The sequence below is a fragment of the Peromyscus maniculatus genome, chromosome 5 (assembly GCF_049852395.1).
Source record: "Peromyscus maniculatus bairdii isolate BWxNUB_F1_BW_parent chromosome 5, HU_Pman_BW_mat_3.1, whole genome shotgun sequence".
Lineage (NCBI taxonomy): Eukaryota > Metazoa > Chordata > Mammalia > Rodentia > Cricetidae > Peromyscus > Peromyscus maniculatus.
This window is the reverse complement of record NC_134856.1, coordinates 95,812,383-95,827,146: the sequence shown is the minus strand read 5'-3', so window position 1 is coordinate 95,827,146 and position 14,764 is coordinate 95,812,383. Positions and strand designations below refer to the sequence as shown.

Genomic DNA, 14,764 nt, shown 5'->3' with positions numbered 1-14,764 from the left:
CCGCATGTGCCATTTTCTTGACCTAGAGCTCCACTGTGGGTGGTACTCACAATATGTATACCACACCCGAGATGCTGCAAGGAACAGCAAGACCTCGTGTTTCAGAGAAGCACTAGACCTCAGGTACTGAAATTAAACACACCGGTGTCATCCAGAGCACCAGCCAGGACAAAGACAAACACCAGACAGTTTGTATAAAACACCGTCCCATTTACTCCTTAGCAACTCTGTACAAAGGGCAGGAGAGGCCACTGTGGGAGCCCAGATAGGCAGGGATTTTGTAAACATTAAATATCGGCAGATGTGAAAGTACCAAAAGTAATATGGCACCACACCCCCATATAAAGCACGAGAATAAATCTGAACTCTTAGCAGAGCACAGGCAGTGGGTACGCTTTCTGCTTTAGAAGTAGCTCTGCAGCGGCTCCCCCAGCACGGCCTCCAGTTGCTGGATGGTCTTCTGGCACTGATGCTCCACTTCTTCACATTCATCTAACAACAAAAACCAGGATTAGGAGCGGGCCTGCCAGCATTCTAACTGCCTAATTGTCCTGCCTAATTGTCACTGTTCCATCAGGGCACAGGAAGCACCCAGCAGGCTGTGACCTGAGGTGCTCCCCCACTGACCCCCCTCCTCACAGGCACGTTCTTGTTCTTGGCTGCTGGAGAGGCCCAAGAAACAAAGGGGCACACATTCAAATCCAAGCTCCAGAGGGACCTCTCTTCCAAGAATCTCTCCCTGGTTAGACACCAGACATCAAAGGGTGTGCTTCTGGCCAGACGTACAGCCAGTGGACACAGAAGTACCTCCTTCCTCACCATCCCCAATTAATAGGAAGGGCGTTGGGTGGTATGATATAAAGGCATGTCAATGAAGAGGTGTATTGTTTAAACCAGCCCCACCTTGCCACTTAGTGCTATTATCAATGTCTTTAAGCTTTCTGAGTTTCTAGTTTCTTAGATTCTTTTAAAAGAGGGCCAGTGTGACCCACTGTAAGATATGTCAACACTTAACACTGAGTACCAAAAGTATAGCTCATCATGCCAGTGGAAACTGATTATGTCCTTAATGGCACAGACAATGACTCCTGTGAATATCTGAAGTTATTTCATGAACAATACTGTGGCCATATGAGCAGTACAAACACAGGGTAGATACCAGTAATACACTGCAGGCTGCTCTCAGTGACAGTGAGGTGACACCTTCCTGACCTGTGCCTCAGGCACAGTAGAGAGGACAAAACAAACAAGCCTGTGGCCATGGGATCTGCATCACTGTTTACTAGCTTCAGACTTACCTTCCATCAGTTCTGCTAGAAAAGGAATGGACTCTGGAAGCAGAACAATGTAATTCTCTCTCAGTTTTTCAGCCACTGCTAAGACAGTAATCAAGGCTGCAAACCGCACCTGGAAGGAACAGGCATCAAGAATGAGAATGTCTCATCTGTCCCTTGCTGCTGTTGGAGATGGTGCTCTTTATACTGCGTGTATTCACATCCTCGCTGTGATCACTCAGTGTAGACCAGAGAGCCAATGGGAGCTACTTAGAATAAGGGTAATCTACTTGTCAGTGGTTTTCCAACTGTGTTTTAGCACTGCAGCACTTTAAAATGTGAAAAAAAAATCACTGTATTTTCCTTTACAACCACAACAAAAAAGCAAGAGCCGATAAGATGGCTCAGTGGGTAAAGGGGACTGCCGCCAAGGCTGGTGGTGGCTTGCGTTCATTCCTCAGGACCACAATACTGGGAAGGAGAGAACTGACTCTTGCAAGTTGGCCTCTGATCTCCACACATGCATGATGGCATAATGTAAAACATAAACATAAAACAAAGCAAAAAAACCCAAACAAACCCCAAAACAAAACAACAAAAAAGCCGCATGCAAACTTAAGGGAGTCATAAACTGTAACTAAACTGGAGGTTGTTTGTTGGGTTGCCAGAGATGGTACCAACCTGGTGATGGAGTGCCTCGGCCATCTCTGACAGCCCCTGTATGACCAAGACACCCACATGGCTAGTCTCATTTCAGCACTGAATAAAAGCTTGGATGTTTCCCTCCACATACCTTGCCTTTCATGAGCAATGCAAGTAGCTATAAGGTATTGACAGCAAGCCACTGAAACAAAACAGACCCCTTTCTAATGTGGAATAATTTTCGTAATTAATTATATTATTTAATCAAGATTTCCTTAATAAGCAATCCAAATAAAATACTAAAATAAATTTGTTTCTGCAACTATGTAAGAACCTATAATAGATAGCTTTACTGTTTTCAACTCCTAATAAATGTAATCAATTTGAATAAATCCTACTGAGTTTGCTTTGGGCTGTTTATCCAGTGAGATTCTCATAAGATAGTTTGTGAGATGGTGATTTATTAATAAAACTGCTAAGAAATTCCAAGGAAGGAACGTTAACTTCACTTAACGTACCATGGCACTTATTTCTGTTCTAACAGAAGGAGTGTTCTGTGCACACACCGCAATCACTTAACTCCGGGCACAATGACATTGAAAAACAAGAATGACGTGGAGTTTTTACTACTTGAGACTCAGAGGTATTTAGAAAGTGTTTTAATGCTTATGCCTACTATGCCCAGGGGGTTGGGAAATAGAGCTATTCATAAAGAACCTGCAGAAGAAATAGGAGTTCTTTATTGGATATGTGTGTGTGGTGGGTGCCATGTACACTGTATGCACATGCATCCGAAGGCCAGGGGCCAACTTCAAGTATTGTTCCTCAGGGGCCACCACCTTAATTTTTCAGCAAGTCTCTCACTTTCACATGGATACACACCAGGTACTCCCAGACACACACCAGCATGCTGGCTTTTTACGTGGTGAGTTCTAGAGAGCAAACTTCATCGACTGGGCTATCTTCCCCAGCCCAAGAATTCTATTATTATACTGCTGTGGGATGTTCTGTATGCTCTGAATATGTTGCTCTGACTGGTTAATAAAGTACTAATTGGCCAGTACCCAGGCAGGAAGTATAGGCGGGACAAAGAGAGAGGAGAATTCTGGGAAGTGGAAGGCTGAGTCAGGAGACACTGCCAGCCAATGCCATGAGAAACAAGATGCAAGATACCGGTAAGCCACGAGCCATGTGGCAAGGTATAGATTTATAGAAATGGGTTAATTTAAGATATAAGAACTAGACAGCAAGAAGCCTGCCACGGCCATACAGTTTATAAGTAATATAAGTCTCTGTGTTTACTTGGCTGCAGGACTGGCAGGTGAGAGAGATTTGTCCTGACCGTGGGCCAGGCAGGACCAGGAAAACTTCAGCTACATTATATAGTAGATCAGACCTCTAGGAATGAGGCCTAGGGCCAGACTGGTGTCCATGACTATAGGTGGACATTTAGACCACGTCCAGGAGCGGGGCAGGGGAGGGGGATGCAGCTTAGCTTCAAAGACTGACCCACGGCACTCACCTTAGGGGAGGAGTCTCTTGTCTTCAGCAGAATCTGGTAGTTGAGGGGTTTCCACATGGAGTCATCTGCCATGGCCACAGAGAACTGTGCGATGCAGGGTACTAGGTGCTTTGTCACCCGTTCCTGGAACCGCTCTTCTCCTCCAAGCCTGTTTTCCAGCTGGGAAGAGACCCGTTGGGTGTCAGCAATAGGTCATTTTCCTTATGCCTGAACCCGTCCGCAGTGTGTGTTTTACCACCTCCACAACATTAGCAGGCTCAAAAAGTAGGTTCCCCCCACCCTAACCTTGTCTCTAGGGCCATTTTCTTCCCCTGGAGCTCAAATAGCTGCAAAGGTCCTTCATTAAGCGCTCCCTCCAGAAGACTCGGGAGGGGTACTTTCTTGTGGGGGCAGCCATGCCCAGTGAGGCTCAGTTGACAGTCAACATACCTTTTCAATGGGTAAACTGACAATGAGATTGTATTTCGTTCCTTTTCAAAAGCTCCCAAGTAAAACTCAATGAACACCACAATGAAGACAAGTTACACTGTGAAAAATCTGTTTTTGAATAACATTTTCATAAAGGATCCCTCCTTGAAAAACACCTTATAAAAAAGTCCTGCAAGCTACCATGCAGCACACATACAACCGCAAAGACCGATCCAGGCAGCCTCGGTGACCAAAGACTGTCCAGGGGGTTACCTGATCCACCAGCGGCATCATCAAGGCTTCTGCTCTCTCTTTACTCATGAAATTCTGGGTGTCAAAAAGGAAGATCTTGTACAAGCAGTTCAAGATAAACTCCAACAACAAGCAGCACTTTTCCGGGTCCTGTTCGGAGTCAAAAAACGCTTCATCTGTAGGTAGGGAAAGAGCACAAGTGGAAAACTGCTCAGTTCCTGGTGTCTACAGACACTACCACATTTACAACCAGAAGAGACTGTGGGGATGACCCACAGGCTGGGAAAGGGGCAGGGAACTCTGAACAATGGCCTTTCAGAGGCGGGGCTCTCCTAAGGCTGTGACACTTAGTTGGGCAAGTTCAGTCACTTCAGCTGCTTATCAACAGAGGATGGACGATTCCAACCCAGGGATGGAACCCACGGTCTCACCTGTATCAGGGAAGCACTCTACCAATGGACTATCTCCAGCCTCCAATTTACTGTTACAAAGTTATTGCCAATAATGAGTAATAATGCCCATCTTATACTTTCTCTGTGTCAACTGATTCTTGTTTGTTCTAACATAACAAAATATAGTAAAATAAGAATTTACCATCCTTAGCAGAAAAGCTAAGGAACATGAGAGTCTTTTATGAGCTCCAGGTCTCGTGCCGTGTTAGACAGGTGGACTGGCCTAAAGGAGCTACCAACCTGTTTTGGAGATGTTTACTTGGTTCAAGGTGTCTGCAAAAGGTTTCACCAAGTGGCCAGCAAACAGAGTGAAAAGGCCTTTCAACTTCTCAGCAATGCAGTTGGCCAGGTTGTAAAATGTCAGCAGCCTGTCCCTTGGGGCATCTTCTGTCTTGGCCCAGTCATACAGCTACAACCAGGAGAGAACAGTGAGAGAACATCTACTCATCCTGCCGCTCACAGTAAGCAGGAGATGCAGGGAAGAAGACCTCACCTTGAAGAAGAGAGGCCTGAATGTGACCTCAGAGAGCTTCACCACCATGGCCACCAGACAGTCAATGATCCAGCTTTCCGTTTTCCCAACTTCCTCCAGATCATCCTGAAAGTGAAGGAACTAATTAGACAGCATGGACGCAGTACTCTGGTGAGGACAAATGCTGCACGGCTAATTTGGATCTGGCTCTTGCACAGACAGGGAGATGACAGTTTTAGGGCATGGGGGTGGGGACCAGCTCACCTCTGAGTGCTGTGCCCGGAAGTCCAGGGCTTCCAGGAAAAAGGTGGTCAGCTCAGATTGGTGAGACAAGAGCTCTTCCTTCTTCATCACCCCAATGTGTTCTTGCAAGATGCTCATAAATGGGCCCATGTGATTCTACCATGAATGCAGCAGAGAATGTAAGTTTGATTTGTCTTAGAGCTCAATGCATCCTCACAGGAAGTGAATACTATGCTCCCAGAAAAGAACATTCTACATTTCAGTACCACCTTCCCTCTCCAAAGTCTAACAGTCAACATGACCTCACCTTCCAGTTCTTCCGGATCTGCTTGAAAGTCTTGCTAACGGCTGGCAGCAGGACTCGAGGTGAGAGCCTAGTGGCTAGGGTCTTTTTAAGAGCTGTCAGGCGGATGTTAGCCTGTGAGGCAGAACCCATTTCACTAGTGATTTTCTCTAGGTGAATCACCTATAGGAACATGAAAAACAGTGACTGAGGGCACTGGACTGTGCTGACAACCACACTCACAGAAAGGCTTGGTGATGGTATACAGCCAGCTAAAATGCCAGAGCACAGAATTCTTTTAAAGGAAACTGACTATGTGTAGATAAAACCAGGTAGATGCTTCTAACTGGAAGCCAGGGAAGGTGAACAAGCACAGAAGCACAAAGGGCCCTCAGCCTGATGGTCTTCCTACAACTCAGGTTCTTCCTCACTAAAAACAGCTGAGGATGATTCCAGCAGCCTAGCTCCCTTGAGAGAGACAGCGACTGAGCCCCAAGTGTAGTCAAATCACTAGCACAACGACAGTCAAGACTCAGATTCACAGATGGCAACTGATCACACACCAGAACACTAACAACCCTGTCAATGAATGGCTGACACTCATGGGTATTTTCAGTCAAATACCAACCTGCCTACAGTGTGCTGACAGGCAACCAAGCACTCCACCTATAGAGAGGAGTCAGTTAAGAGAGCTTGCTCATCAAAACCACAGCATACTGGTTAGCAACAGGAACAGTAGGCAACTCTACCTGCCCATTCCCAAAGATCTGAGGTAAATGAAGCAATATATTTTATACTACTGAAAAAACAGAGCCACCTACTAAAAAGGGATCCTTGCCTGTTAGTCCATGATGAAGCAGAAGAGACAATGGAAGAAAAAAAAAAGATATATGTCAACAAAGAGAAATACCTCTGTTGGGAAACAAGAATCCTGTCTGTCAAACAGTAATGAAAAAAGAGCCAATAATAAAAGGATTGAATGGGTAAAACTGTTTCCCTTGCTACCTTGGGTAGCATATTATAGTTGGCCAAAGCCTACCTGGGTCAGAAGCCCTTCCAGGTAGGGGCTGATGAAGTGTGGGAGAGTCTCAACAACTCTGTGCAGGGCAGCCAGGGCACTGAGCAGGCAGACCTCACTGTGGACCAACTCACTGGTGCTCTTCATGGCTGTCAGCAGCGATGGCATCAGGCTGGCAACAAGGGACAAGTGCATTAGAGCAGCATTAACCTCAGACACACAGTGACAAAGGGAACTGGGGACATGAAGAAAAGCCCTCAGCCTGCTGTGCTTGCTACAATACTAACCCACAATGTGCAGAACACTGCTTACACACTTTACACTACTCGGCACAAGAAATTCTGGGTGCCAACAGTGCCGACACATTGGTAACCATCGGAGAATGTTTCTCAATCCTGGAACATGTGCTAGGTGTCAAGACTGTACATAAAGCATGGCAAGGCCTATAAAGGGAACCCTGAGGGGTGGGTAGGGATGCCCCTGCCTTACAGATGGCAGAGCTTTAAGATAAGCAACCTGCTACAGCTGCACAGCTGGCTATGGTCAGAGCCAAAAGCAGAGTCAGGAGCATCGAGCTTCCCTCTGTGGCAGCGAAAGGCTGCTCTGGCCATGCTTCTCAGCAGGGAGTTACACCACTGCGTCCTAAGCACATCGATTCCACAAAGGAAGAACATCACCAAGCAATGTGTCTGAAGGTCACAGCACTGTCCAGTGAGAAGAGGAAATCAATTCTTTCCCAAGTTTCCTTTCATGTACTTTCTATTCAAGAAGCCAAGGACTCCGCAAGGTATTTTCCCCCTTTTTTGCTGTAGTGGTTCCTGTTTGAAGGTACCTGGGAAGCTGAGGGATGGCCAGCGCTTCCAAAGTGGAGGTCACCTCTGCTATGCACAGCAGGGCGCTTCCCAGGACGTTTTTCTCCTCCTTTTTCTCTGGTGCTATCAGCTTTACTGCGGCACTCAGAACTGGTATGAAAGTCTCTCGGTTCCCTGCTCCAAAGTTCTTGCATAGGAGCTTTAGGGTGTAGAGCGCTGTCTGTCTGTTAATTGCTTGTTCGTCTTCTGCCTCCTTTTTCTTAGGCTGCACAATGGCCAGAAGGACTGGAACCAGTTTTAGAAAGCGGTGAACCTGAAGAGGCAGCCAAAGTGACCAATAATCAGAGCCACAAGGAGGGCCAGTCTCCTCTACCACCTTCCCTGCTTGGGTCTTTCTGATGTGGTCGAAATCCACAGACCCAAGTCCCAAGCCACACAACCACAATCAAGCAACTGTTCCTCCCTAGTCCCCAGTGTAGTGAGTGACGTCAGCTAGGACCTCGTCATGTTAAACAGGTCTTCTACCAGGGAGCTACATCCCCAGCCCTCTTCTTGTGTTTGACTTCTGAGACAGGGTCTCCTAAGCTGCCCAGACTGACCCGAACTCGCTCTGCAGTCTGGACAGGGACTGAACTTGAGAGCCTCTTGTCTTGGTCCCCAACTGTCACCTGCCTAGTTCCATCTACCTTCCTTACTGCTAAGCAAATGCATATGCTGTCTGACCTACTTCTGCTCCATACACAGCATCCCAGGGAGAAAAGATCAAAATTACTAATGGCTGCATGGTCCACAGCGAGCAGAAGTGCTTTCAGCTGAATTCCAACCCCTGACCTTAACACATCCACATCTATATCTACAGCATGAGAACGAACAACACATGTCTCTCTCACACATACACACACAGTATGCTAACCCAGACAGTAATATCCTTCCATGTTAAACGGTGCACCTGAGAACTGTTGGGGAGCTAAACGCAGCTCTGTAACAAGCAGGGGGAGGGATATGGGTTTGCAAAAGGGTCTTCACTCACCATTTTCTTCTTCCAGAATGTGTTGTGCTGTAGTTTGTTATTCAAAAGATCCAGAGCTTTCCTACGAACAGATGGCAGGGGGTTGCCCACCAGCCCTCTAATCACAGAGATGAATGTTTCTGTAGGCAGCAAAGCATTGACCTACAGAGAAAGGAACATTTAACACAAAAGGGGGAAAAAGAGAAAATCAACTCTGTAATAATGAGTTTTTATTATTTAGACAGAAAGTATACCTATGTAGCCCAGGCTGGCCTTGAACTCAGATTTGACTGCTGGAATGATAGGCATATACCATAAATCACAATGTCCAACTCAGACTCCTGTTTATTATAAGCCCTGTGGTACCAGATTTCATACATGCTTTCTTACGTAATTCTTACAACAGCTTTCAGGTAGTTGTTAATCACAAAACCAAAAACCCAACACTAAAAGGAAGTACACTACTCCAGGTCATGCCCTAACTTCAAGGCCAGTCATTTATCTATTACACCTAAGTGGCCTTTTTATATTATCCCACTTCAATGAAACAGCATTATATATACACAATCAACTCTCCATCAGATATATTGAGACACAGCTTCCTATCATTGGTAGGGAAAAACTGTTTTTCACACGTTTGTTTCTAGACATTAAGAGATTCCAACAAGAAAAACTTGAGCTTTCTCATATCAAAAAAAATATAGTTCTAAGTGTACTGTTAAAGTGGAAGTTTAAGCTAAATAATTCTACAATGACATAAAACTAGTAACTAACGTGGTAACAAAAAGGAAAACTGAAAGCCTACCTTATCCAGCATGTCGTAAGCTTTGCTGAGCAGAGCTCTCCAAAACTTCACCGTCAGTTTGTCTGCATTCTTCTCCATGGACTGTGCTACTGTGTTGATGTAGCCAAGGACTGTTTCTAGCAACCTAAAACAGAGGCACACTCAGAAAAGGCAATTTAGTATTTTGAATTACTTCAGGAGGGAAAGGAGAAGCAAGATTATCACTCTACTTATGGGTTATCTAGAGGATAACCAGTCTAGGGAATCTTCACTCTGGCTTGGAGCAAAGTATTCAGGGCAAAGAATGTCTTAAGCAAGAATAAGAAAGCCCAGGTGCAAATCGATAATAAATGTGGCCAGACTGTGTGTATCTGTTACGTTCTTCCAGTTGCTCTGCAAGTTTAATTATTCCCAAAAAAGTCAAAAAAGAACCGACATACCTCTCTTCAAGGCCGTGCAGGACCTTAGGACCACCACTTTCAACTACCTACGGATGAAAGAAGCTCATGAGGACAGTATGGATGCTGATGCTGAAGTCATTTGATGTAGGTTAAAGAACAGACTATTCCTGCAATCCTGCCCCTGAAACTCCTCTATTACAGGTTAATAAGGTTCAGATCACCCTCACTGGCTGCAGCCACTTAACTAGGCTTGCAGTACCTGCAAAGCACAGTGAGACTCAGAAAAACACAGCAGTGAGCAATGCCTCTGTTGTGAAAGTCTGACCCTGTGAGCTCAGTTATGGAAACAGCTGTAGTCCACCATGTAACTGCTTCCTGGTCTACCCTTCCTGTATCCCAGACCACCAAAGACGTCCTGAATCTGCCATTAAGTTTCTAAACTGGCTGGGCAGCAGCAGCTCACACCTTTAATCCCAGCATTCTCCAGGCCAGCCTAGTTTACACCACAAGTTCCAGGACAGCCAAGGCTATACAGAGAAACCTGTCTCAAATACACAAACAAAAACAAAAACAAAAACAAAAAAAAAACAAAAAAAACCAGCCAACTAAACAAACAAAACCCAACCTCCCCGCCCCCCCCCAAAAAAACCCAAACCAAACCAAAAATTTCTCAATAGCACATACATCAGATTATTAAGACCAGTGCATGGAAACCTATCTTGTTCTAGGTCCTTCTGTATGGTGATACATATTGTTCCTCTATAAATATACTTGACCACTTCCCTTGATTGCTAGACAGTTAATTCATGTCCATTTTTTGTTTTTTCCTCTCATAGACTGAGTATCACCCCTTACCTAAAATGCTTGAGATGAGACCTGTTTCAATTTCAGATTGTTTTCATTTTGGAAAATTTTGCATACAAATGATACCGAGGAAGAGATATATGTCTAAACATGAAATTATCTTATTGTCTGAGGGTAATTTCATGCTGTATTTTTCATGTGCTTCTGTTTGGATGGTGACCTGACATATGAAGTCAGGTGTGTAATTTTCTATTTATGGTGTCAAGTAAGTGGTTTCAAAAGTTTTGAATTTTGAAGCATTTCTGCCAAGCTCAGATTAGGGATCACCTCCTGCACTAATAAAGCTTGCGAACATTTTTATAAATCTTTTTTGTTGTTGTTTTTCAAGACAGGGTTTTTCTGTGTAGCTCTGGAGCCTTTCCTGGAACTCACTCTGTAGCCCAGGCTGGCCTCGAACTCACAGAAATCTGCCTGCCTCTGTCTCCCGAGTGCTGGGATTAAAGGTGAGCGCCACCACCGCCTGGCTTTTTATAAGTCTCTTAAGCATCTATCTGGGCAGGCTTACCTCCCCTCTGAGCCCACTGCAATCTGCCAAGTGGTTTCTGAAGTGATTGTCTGCACATCACACTACCTACTGCTGCACGTCTGGTCCCGTATCCTTGCATCTCTTGCTATGAAAAGCTTTGCCGTCTCTGCCACTTTGATAGGCAGCAGGCAGCTTCTTATTTAGTCTCCATTTCTTGCTTTGCTCTCTAGGGCACTTGAGTTGTAGCAAGTACTAACTACCATTTGTGGTTCCTCTTCATCAAAACTATTCTTTGCCAGGGTTGTGATGGGAACAGATGTTGTTATCCACAAATGCACTAATCTAAGTCTGCAGCTTTCCTTCTACTTTGCTAATGGTGACATTTTGTTGAATCAAAGTTGGAAAGAAAAATTATTTCTCCTTTGATCACAATATTGTTCTCCTTGATTTTCTTTGAAAAGTTGTTTTTCACATCAAAGTTTTTACCATACCTAAAATTATCTGATGTACATGGTGTGAAAGCAGACTCATTTTTTCCCATAACAAACAAACCATGCCAGCATTAGTACTTGAACAGCTCGCTCTTTGTGGATTTGTAAACCTTCTGCTACTTTTCCTATTCACCTCCATGGAGGTGTGTTCTCTTCTCAGCTTGGTGGTCAGTTGCACTGACTCCTCTGATTACTCTTTCTCTAACATTTTGCTAGCATGTCCTCTGCACATCAAGATCATTTTTTAAGAAGTTAACTAGGGAAGTGCATTGAGCTTATGTTAATCTAGAGAACTAAAATCTTTGAATAGTGGTTTTTATAAAACATCAATTTATTTAATGTACATGTGCATGTATTTAATCTCATGTATGCTACAGTGCATGTGTGGAGTCAGAGGACAGCTTGCAGGAATGGGTTCTCACCACTATGTGGGTTCCCAGGATCAAACTCAGGTCATCAGGCTTGGCAGGAGGGGTCTACCCATTGACCCATCTAGCCAGCTCAACAATGTGTTGTGTCTTCATATGCATTAACACTGTCTCTGTTTTTCAAGTATTCTTTTGTGCCCTTTAAGATTCTGGAAATTAGCTGGGTGATAATGGCGCACGCCTTTAATCCCAGCACTCAGGAGGCAGAGACAGGGAAGTTGGAGGACAGCTAGGGCTACACAGAAAAACCCTATCTCAAAGAGAAAAAAAAAAAAAAAATCCTGGAAATTCTCTCAGAGTATTTTTGTCAACATTTCATTAGGTTGAACTTTCAGTACTTTATTTATCTTGTATTGCTTATCAAGTTTCTCCCTGCACTTTAAAAACAATGGTAACGTCCTACGGCAGTGAGTTAGCTGGCGGTTATCTTATGGAGATACCCTATCACACCATCTCTATTAGGAGCGGCAGAACTTGGGGACAGGGCTAGGAGACTGTTGGTTCTCCTTCTTCCTGATTCTCACGCTCCATTTCTTTTCTTGCATAAAAGGGATGACAGAAGGCACCTTAGTTCCTGAATTTGGAGAGGCAGCAACACTTTATCCATGACCACGTTATAAACCATAGTTTCCTAAGAAACGGTCATGAGACGGCTGTGCTGTTCACCATCTCCCCTCAGAACCAGGCAGTTTATCCACTGGACCGGCAGACACCTGGTTTGTTAGCAGTTTGGGGCTGGCATGAATAACGCTATCCCCCATTTGCCTGGAAATGCCTGGTGGTGTGCGTCCTCACATGCTTCTGCCGAGTCTATACTGTCTGAGAATGAAGTTACTGGGTCTCAACTCTGGTGGATAGTGTCCAACAGGTCTACATGGTGAAGTATACTATTTTTTATTATCTTTCTAGGCATGCCTCATATTTTACAAGACATTTGCCAAGCTATTTTGAGTCTAAAATACCGTTCTTTGGCAAAAGCAAGATCACTTTTTAGCATAAACACACTTAAAGAACACATCACCTTTTTAAGGAAATGATTGGAAGCCAGGAGCTGGGCCATGAAGGACACTGACAGGTATTTAAAATGCCGAAGTTGCTTGCTTGTGTGAGTGTCCACCTTAAAGATTGGTAACATTTCGTCTTGTACTTCACTCTTACTAGATACTGTCTTGGGAGTGGCTTCTGAAAAACAGCAACAAAACAGATGACTTTATTCACCTACAACAACTCACTTGTCCACTGAGCTTTCAGGTGTAGCATGGTGAGCGGGACGCCATCTCAGACACAATTGTGCTCAGCTAGGACACCAGACTCTTCCTCTGCCAGAGCAGTGAGTGACAGGAGCCACAGCAGTGAGCCATGGAAGCATATTTACCAAGGAAGCAGCCGCCCCACAGGCCTGAGAAGAGTGGGTCAAAGCAGAAAATACAACAGAATGGAAAACGGAGACAATCAGACGACACTCTAGCTCTGGGTGAGTTCCTGAGGGCTGAAGCCCAGAGGCTGGAGGAGGACACCTCCACATGAAACACTGGTCTGAAGATGTGTATCTCAGAACTTCAAATAGAGCTAACAGGGCGTTAGAGGAACAGTGGTCAGGAGCCTCTGTAGACCACTTAAAACCCATAGTTTTGATCTTCTACGGACACACTCGGGTTCCAAGGACTGCCTCCTTCCTTCTGTTCCTCCTCAGCTCTTGGTTGGATGGTACCCAACACCTGACCCGTGCTTACCTTCTTTTTCCTCTGGCAGCTTTTCTAGATACTGGAGGAGATGCATCAAGCTCTGGACCTGATGCTGGACACTGAATTCACAACAGACTGAAATCCAGAACTCAGTATCTGCCTCTAAAATAGCATCCTGTTTGGAAAGAAAGGGAAAAGGTCACAAAAACTGTCTATCAAGTACATCAGTAAGCATACATTAAGGACACACCCAGAACACATCCTTTAGCAGTATGTGCTTTTCCCTTCAAGTTGTCACCAGATGAGAAAGTTATGAATTCCTTCAGTAAAACAGCTATTCAAAGACCTGCACAGGAACCCAGGACACCATGCAGTAAGATATCAGAGGATGACTGATGTACAAGAGCTGTTTGCCTCTTCCCAGGCCCATCAGTTTGGGATCTATAAGCTCTGGCTCTTCCACATGGCTGGCCAGGCCCTCCCTTCACCCAGTACCCCCACAGGCAGTTTCCAGAGGCCTGGTTTAAACACCCCACTCTGCTGGGCTTAAAACAGAACCAGAGCTAAGGCTCCAGACCCATTGCTTAGAAAACGTCAAGGGCCCTTAGAAGATGTTCTGTTGTTATTTAAAGATGTTCTGGTATAGACATTCTGAAAGCTTAAAGAAAACCAGAAACTATCTTGACAAAGCTTCTGGGTAAGCATCATCAAACATGCACATTAGGCAGTGCTAGTTCCATACTGGACAATATCCCAAGGCCCATGTGACATCACCCCACTCCTTCTTTACCATCCCACCCAATATTCTGACCTTTTCTCCATAAGCAGCCACCAGCACTGTTTTAGTGACATACTGCTCAAAGAGCAGGGCGAGGAGAATCCACAGGTATTTTTCTGCACCTATTGTGTCGACAAGCTGGACAAGGATGGGCAGGCGTCTGTGCTCCGGCACGTGCGGAAGTGCATCCACAAATACGCCAATGATTTTCACCACGATCTCTGCAACGTTTCTAGTGACTTCTATAGAGTCTCCAGTATCAGACTGCAAAAGATCAAGGAGGGACTTGGGTAAGCACAAATAACCTTCTTCAAAACCAGCCTGCAGAAGGACTAGGCCTCTCAATGAAAATTTAGTGAGTGTTTATCTTATCGCAGGTACTACTTGGCTCTGATGGAAATATAGCATAAGGTGCTGGCTTTGCCTCCCTGGAGTTATCATCTATCTGTACAAAACAAGGTGTACACACAAAGGAGAGCA

The 14,764-nt window shown here is 44.9% G+C and overlaps 1 protein-coding gene across 2 annotated transcripts in view; it reads right to left on the bottom strand.

Moving 5' to 3' along the window:
- Positions 1-189: 189 nt before the first annotated feature.
- The window catches only part of Heatr1 (HEAT repeat containing 1), a 47,520-nt gene continuing 32,945 nt past the window's right edge, over positions 190-14,764 (bottom strand). For both annotated transcript variants that reach the window (XM_015998728.3, XM_076572927.1), the window contains exons 31-46: positions 14,318-14,548; positions 13,555-13,681; positions 12,843-13,003; positions 9,612-9,658; positions 9,193-9,316; positions 8,409-8,549; positions 7,399-7,691; positions 6,588-6,738; positions 5,573-5,731; positions 5,287-5,421; positions 5,044-5,148; positions 4,791-4,959; positions 4,120-4,274; positions 3,439-3,597; positions 1,299-1,407; positions 190-492 (exon numbers count right to left, since the gene is read on the bottom strand). In XM_015998728.3, coding sequence (XP_015854214.1) covers positions 404-492; positions 1,299-1,407; positions 3,439-3,597; positions 4,120-4,274; positions 4,791-4,959; positions 5,044-5,148; positions 5,287-5,421; positions 5,573-5,731; positions 6,588-6,738; positions 7,399-7,691; positions 8,409-8,549; positions 9,193-9,316; positions 9,612-9,658; positions 12,843-13,003; positions 13,555-13,681; positions 14,318-14,548 — 2,355 coding nt within the window. In that variant the 3' untranslated portion in view covers positions 190-403. The remainder of the gene's footprint in view (positions 493-1,298; positions 1,408-3,438; positions 3,598-4,119; positions 4,275-4,790; positions 4,960-5,043; positions 5,149-5,286; positions 5,422-5,572; positions 5,732-6,587; positions 6,739-7,398; positions 7,692-8,408; positions 8,550-9,192; positions 9,317-9,611; positions 9,659-12,842; positions 13,004-13,554; positions 13,682-14,317; positions 14,549-14,764) is intronic.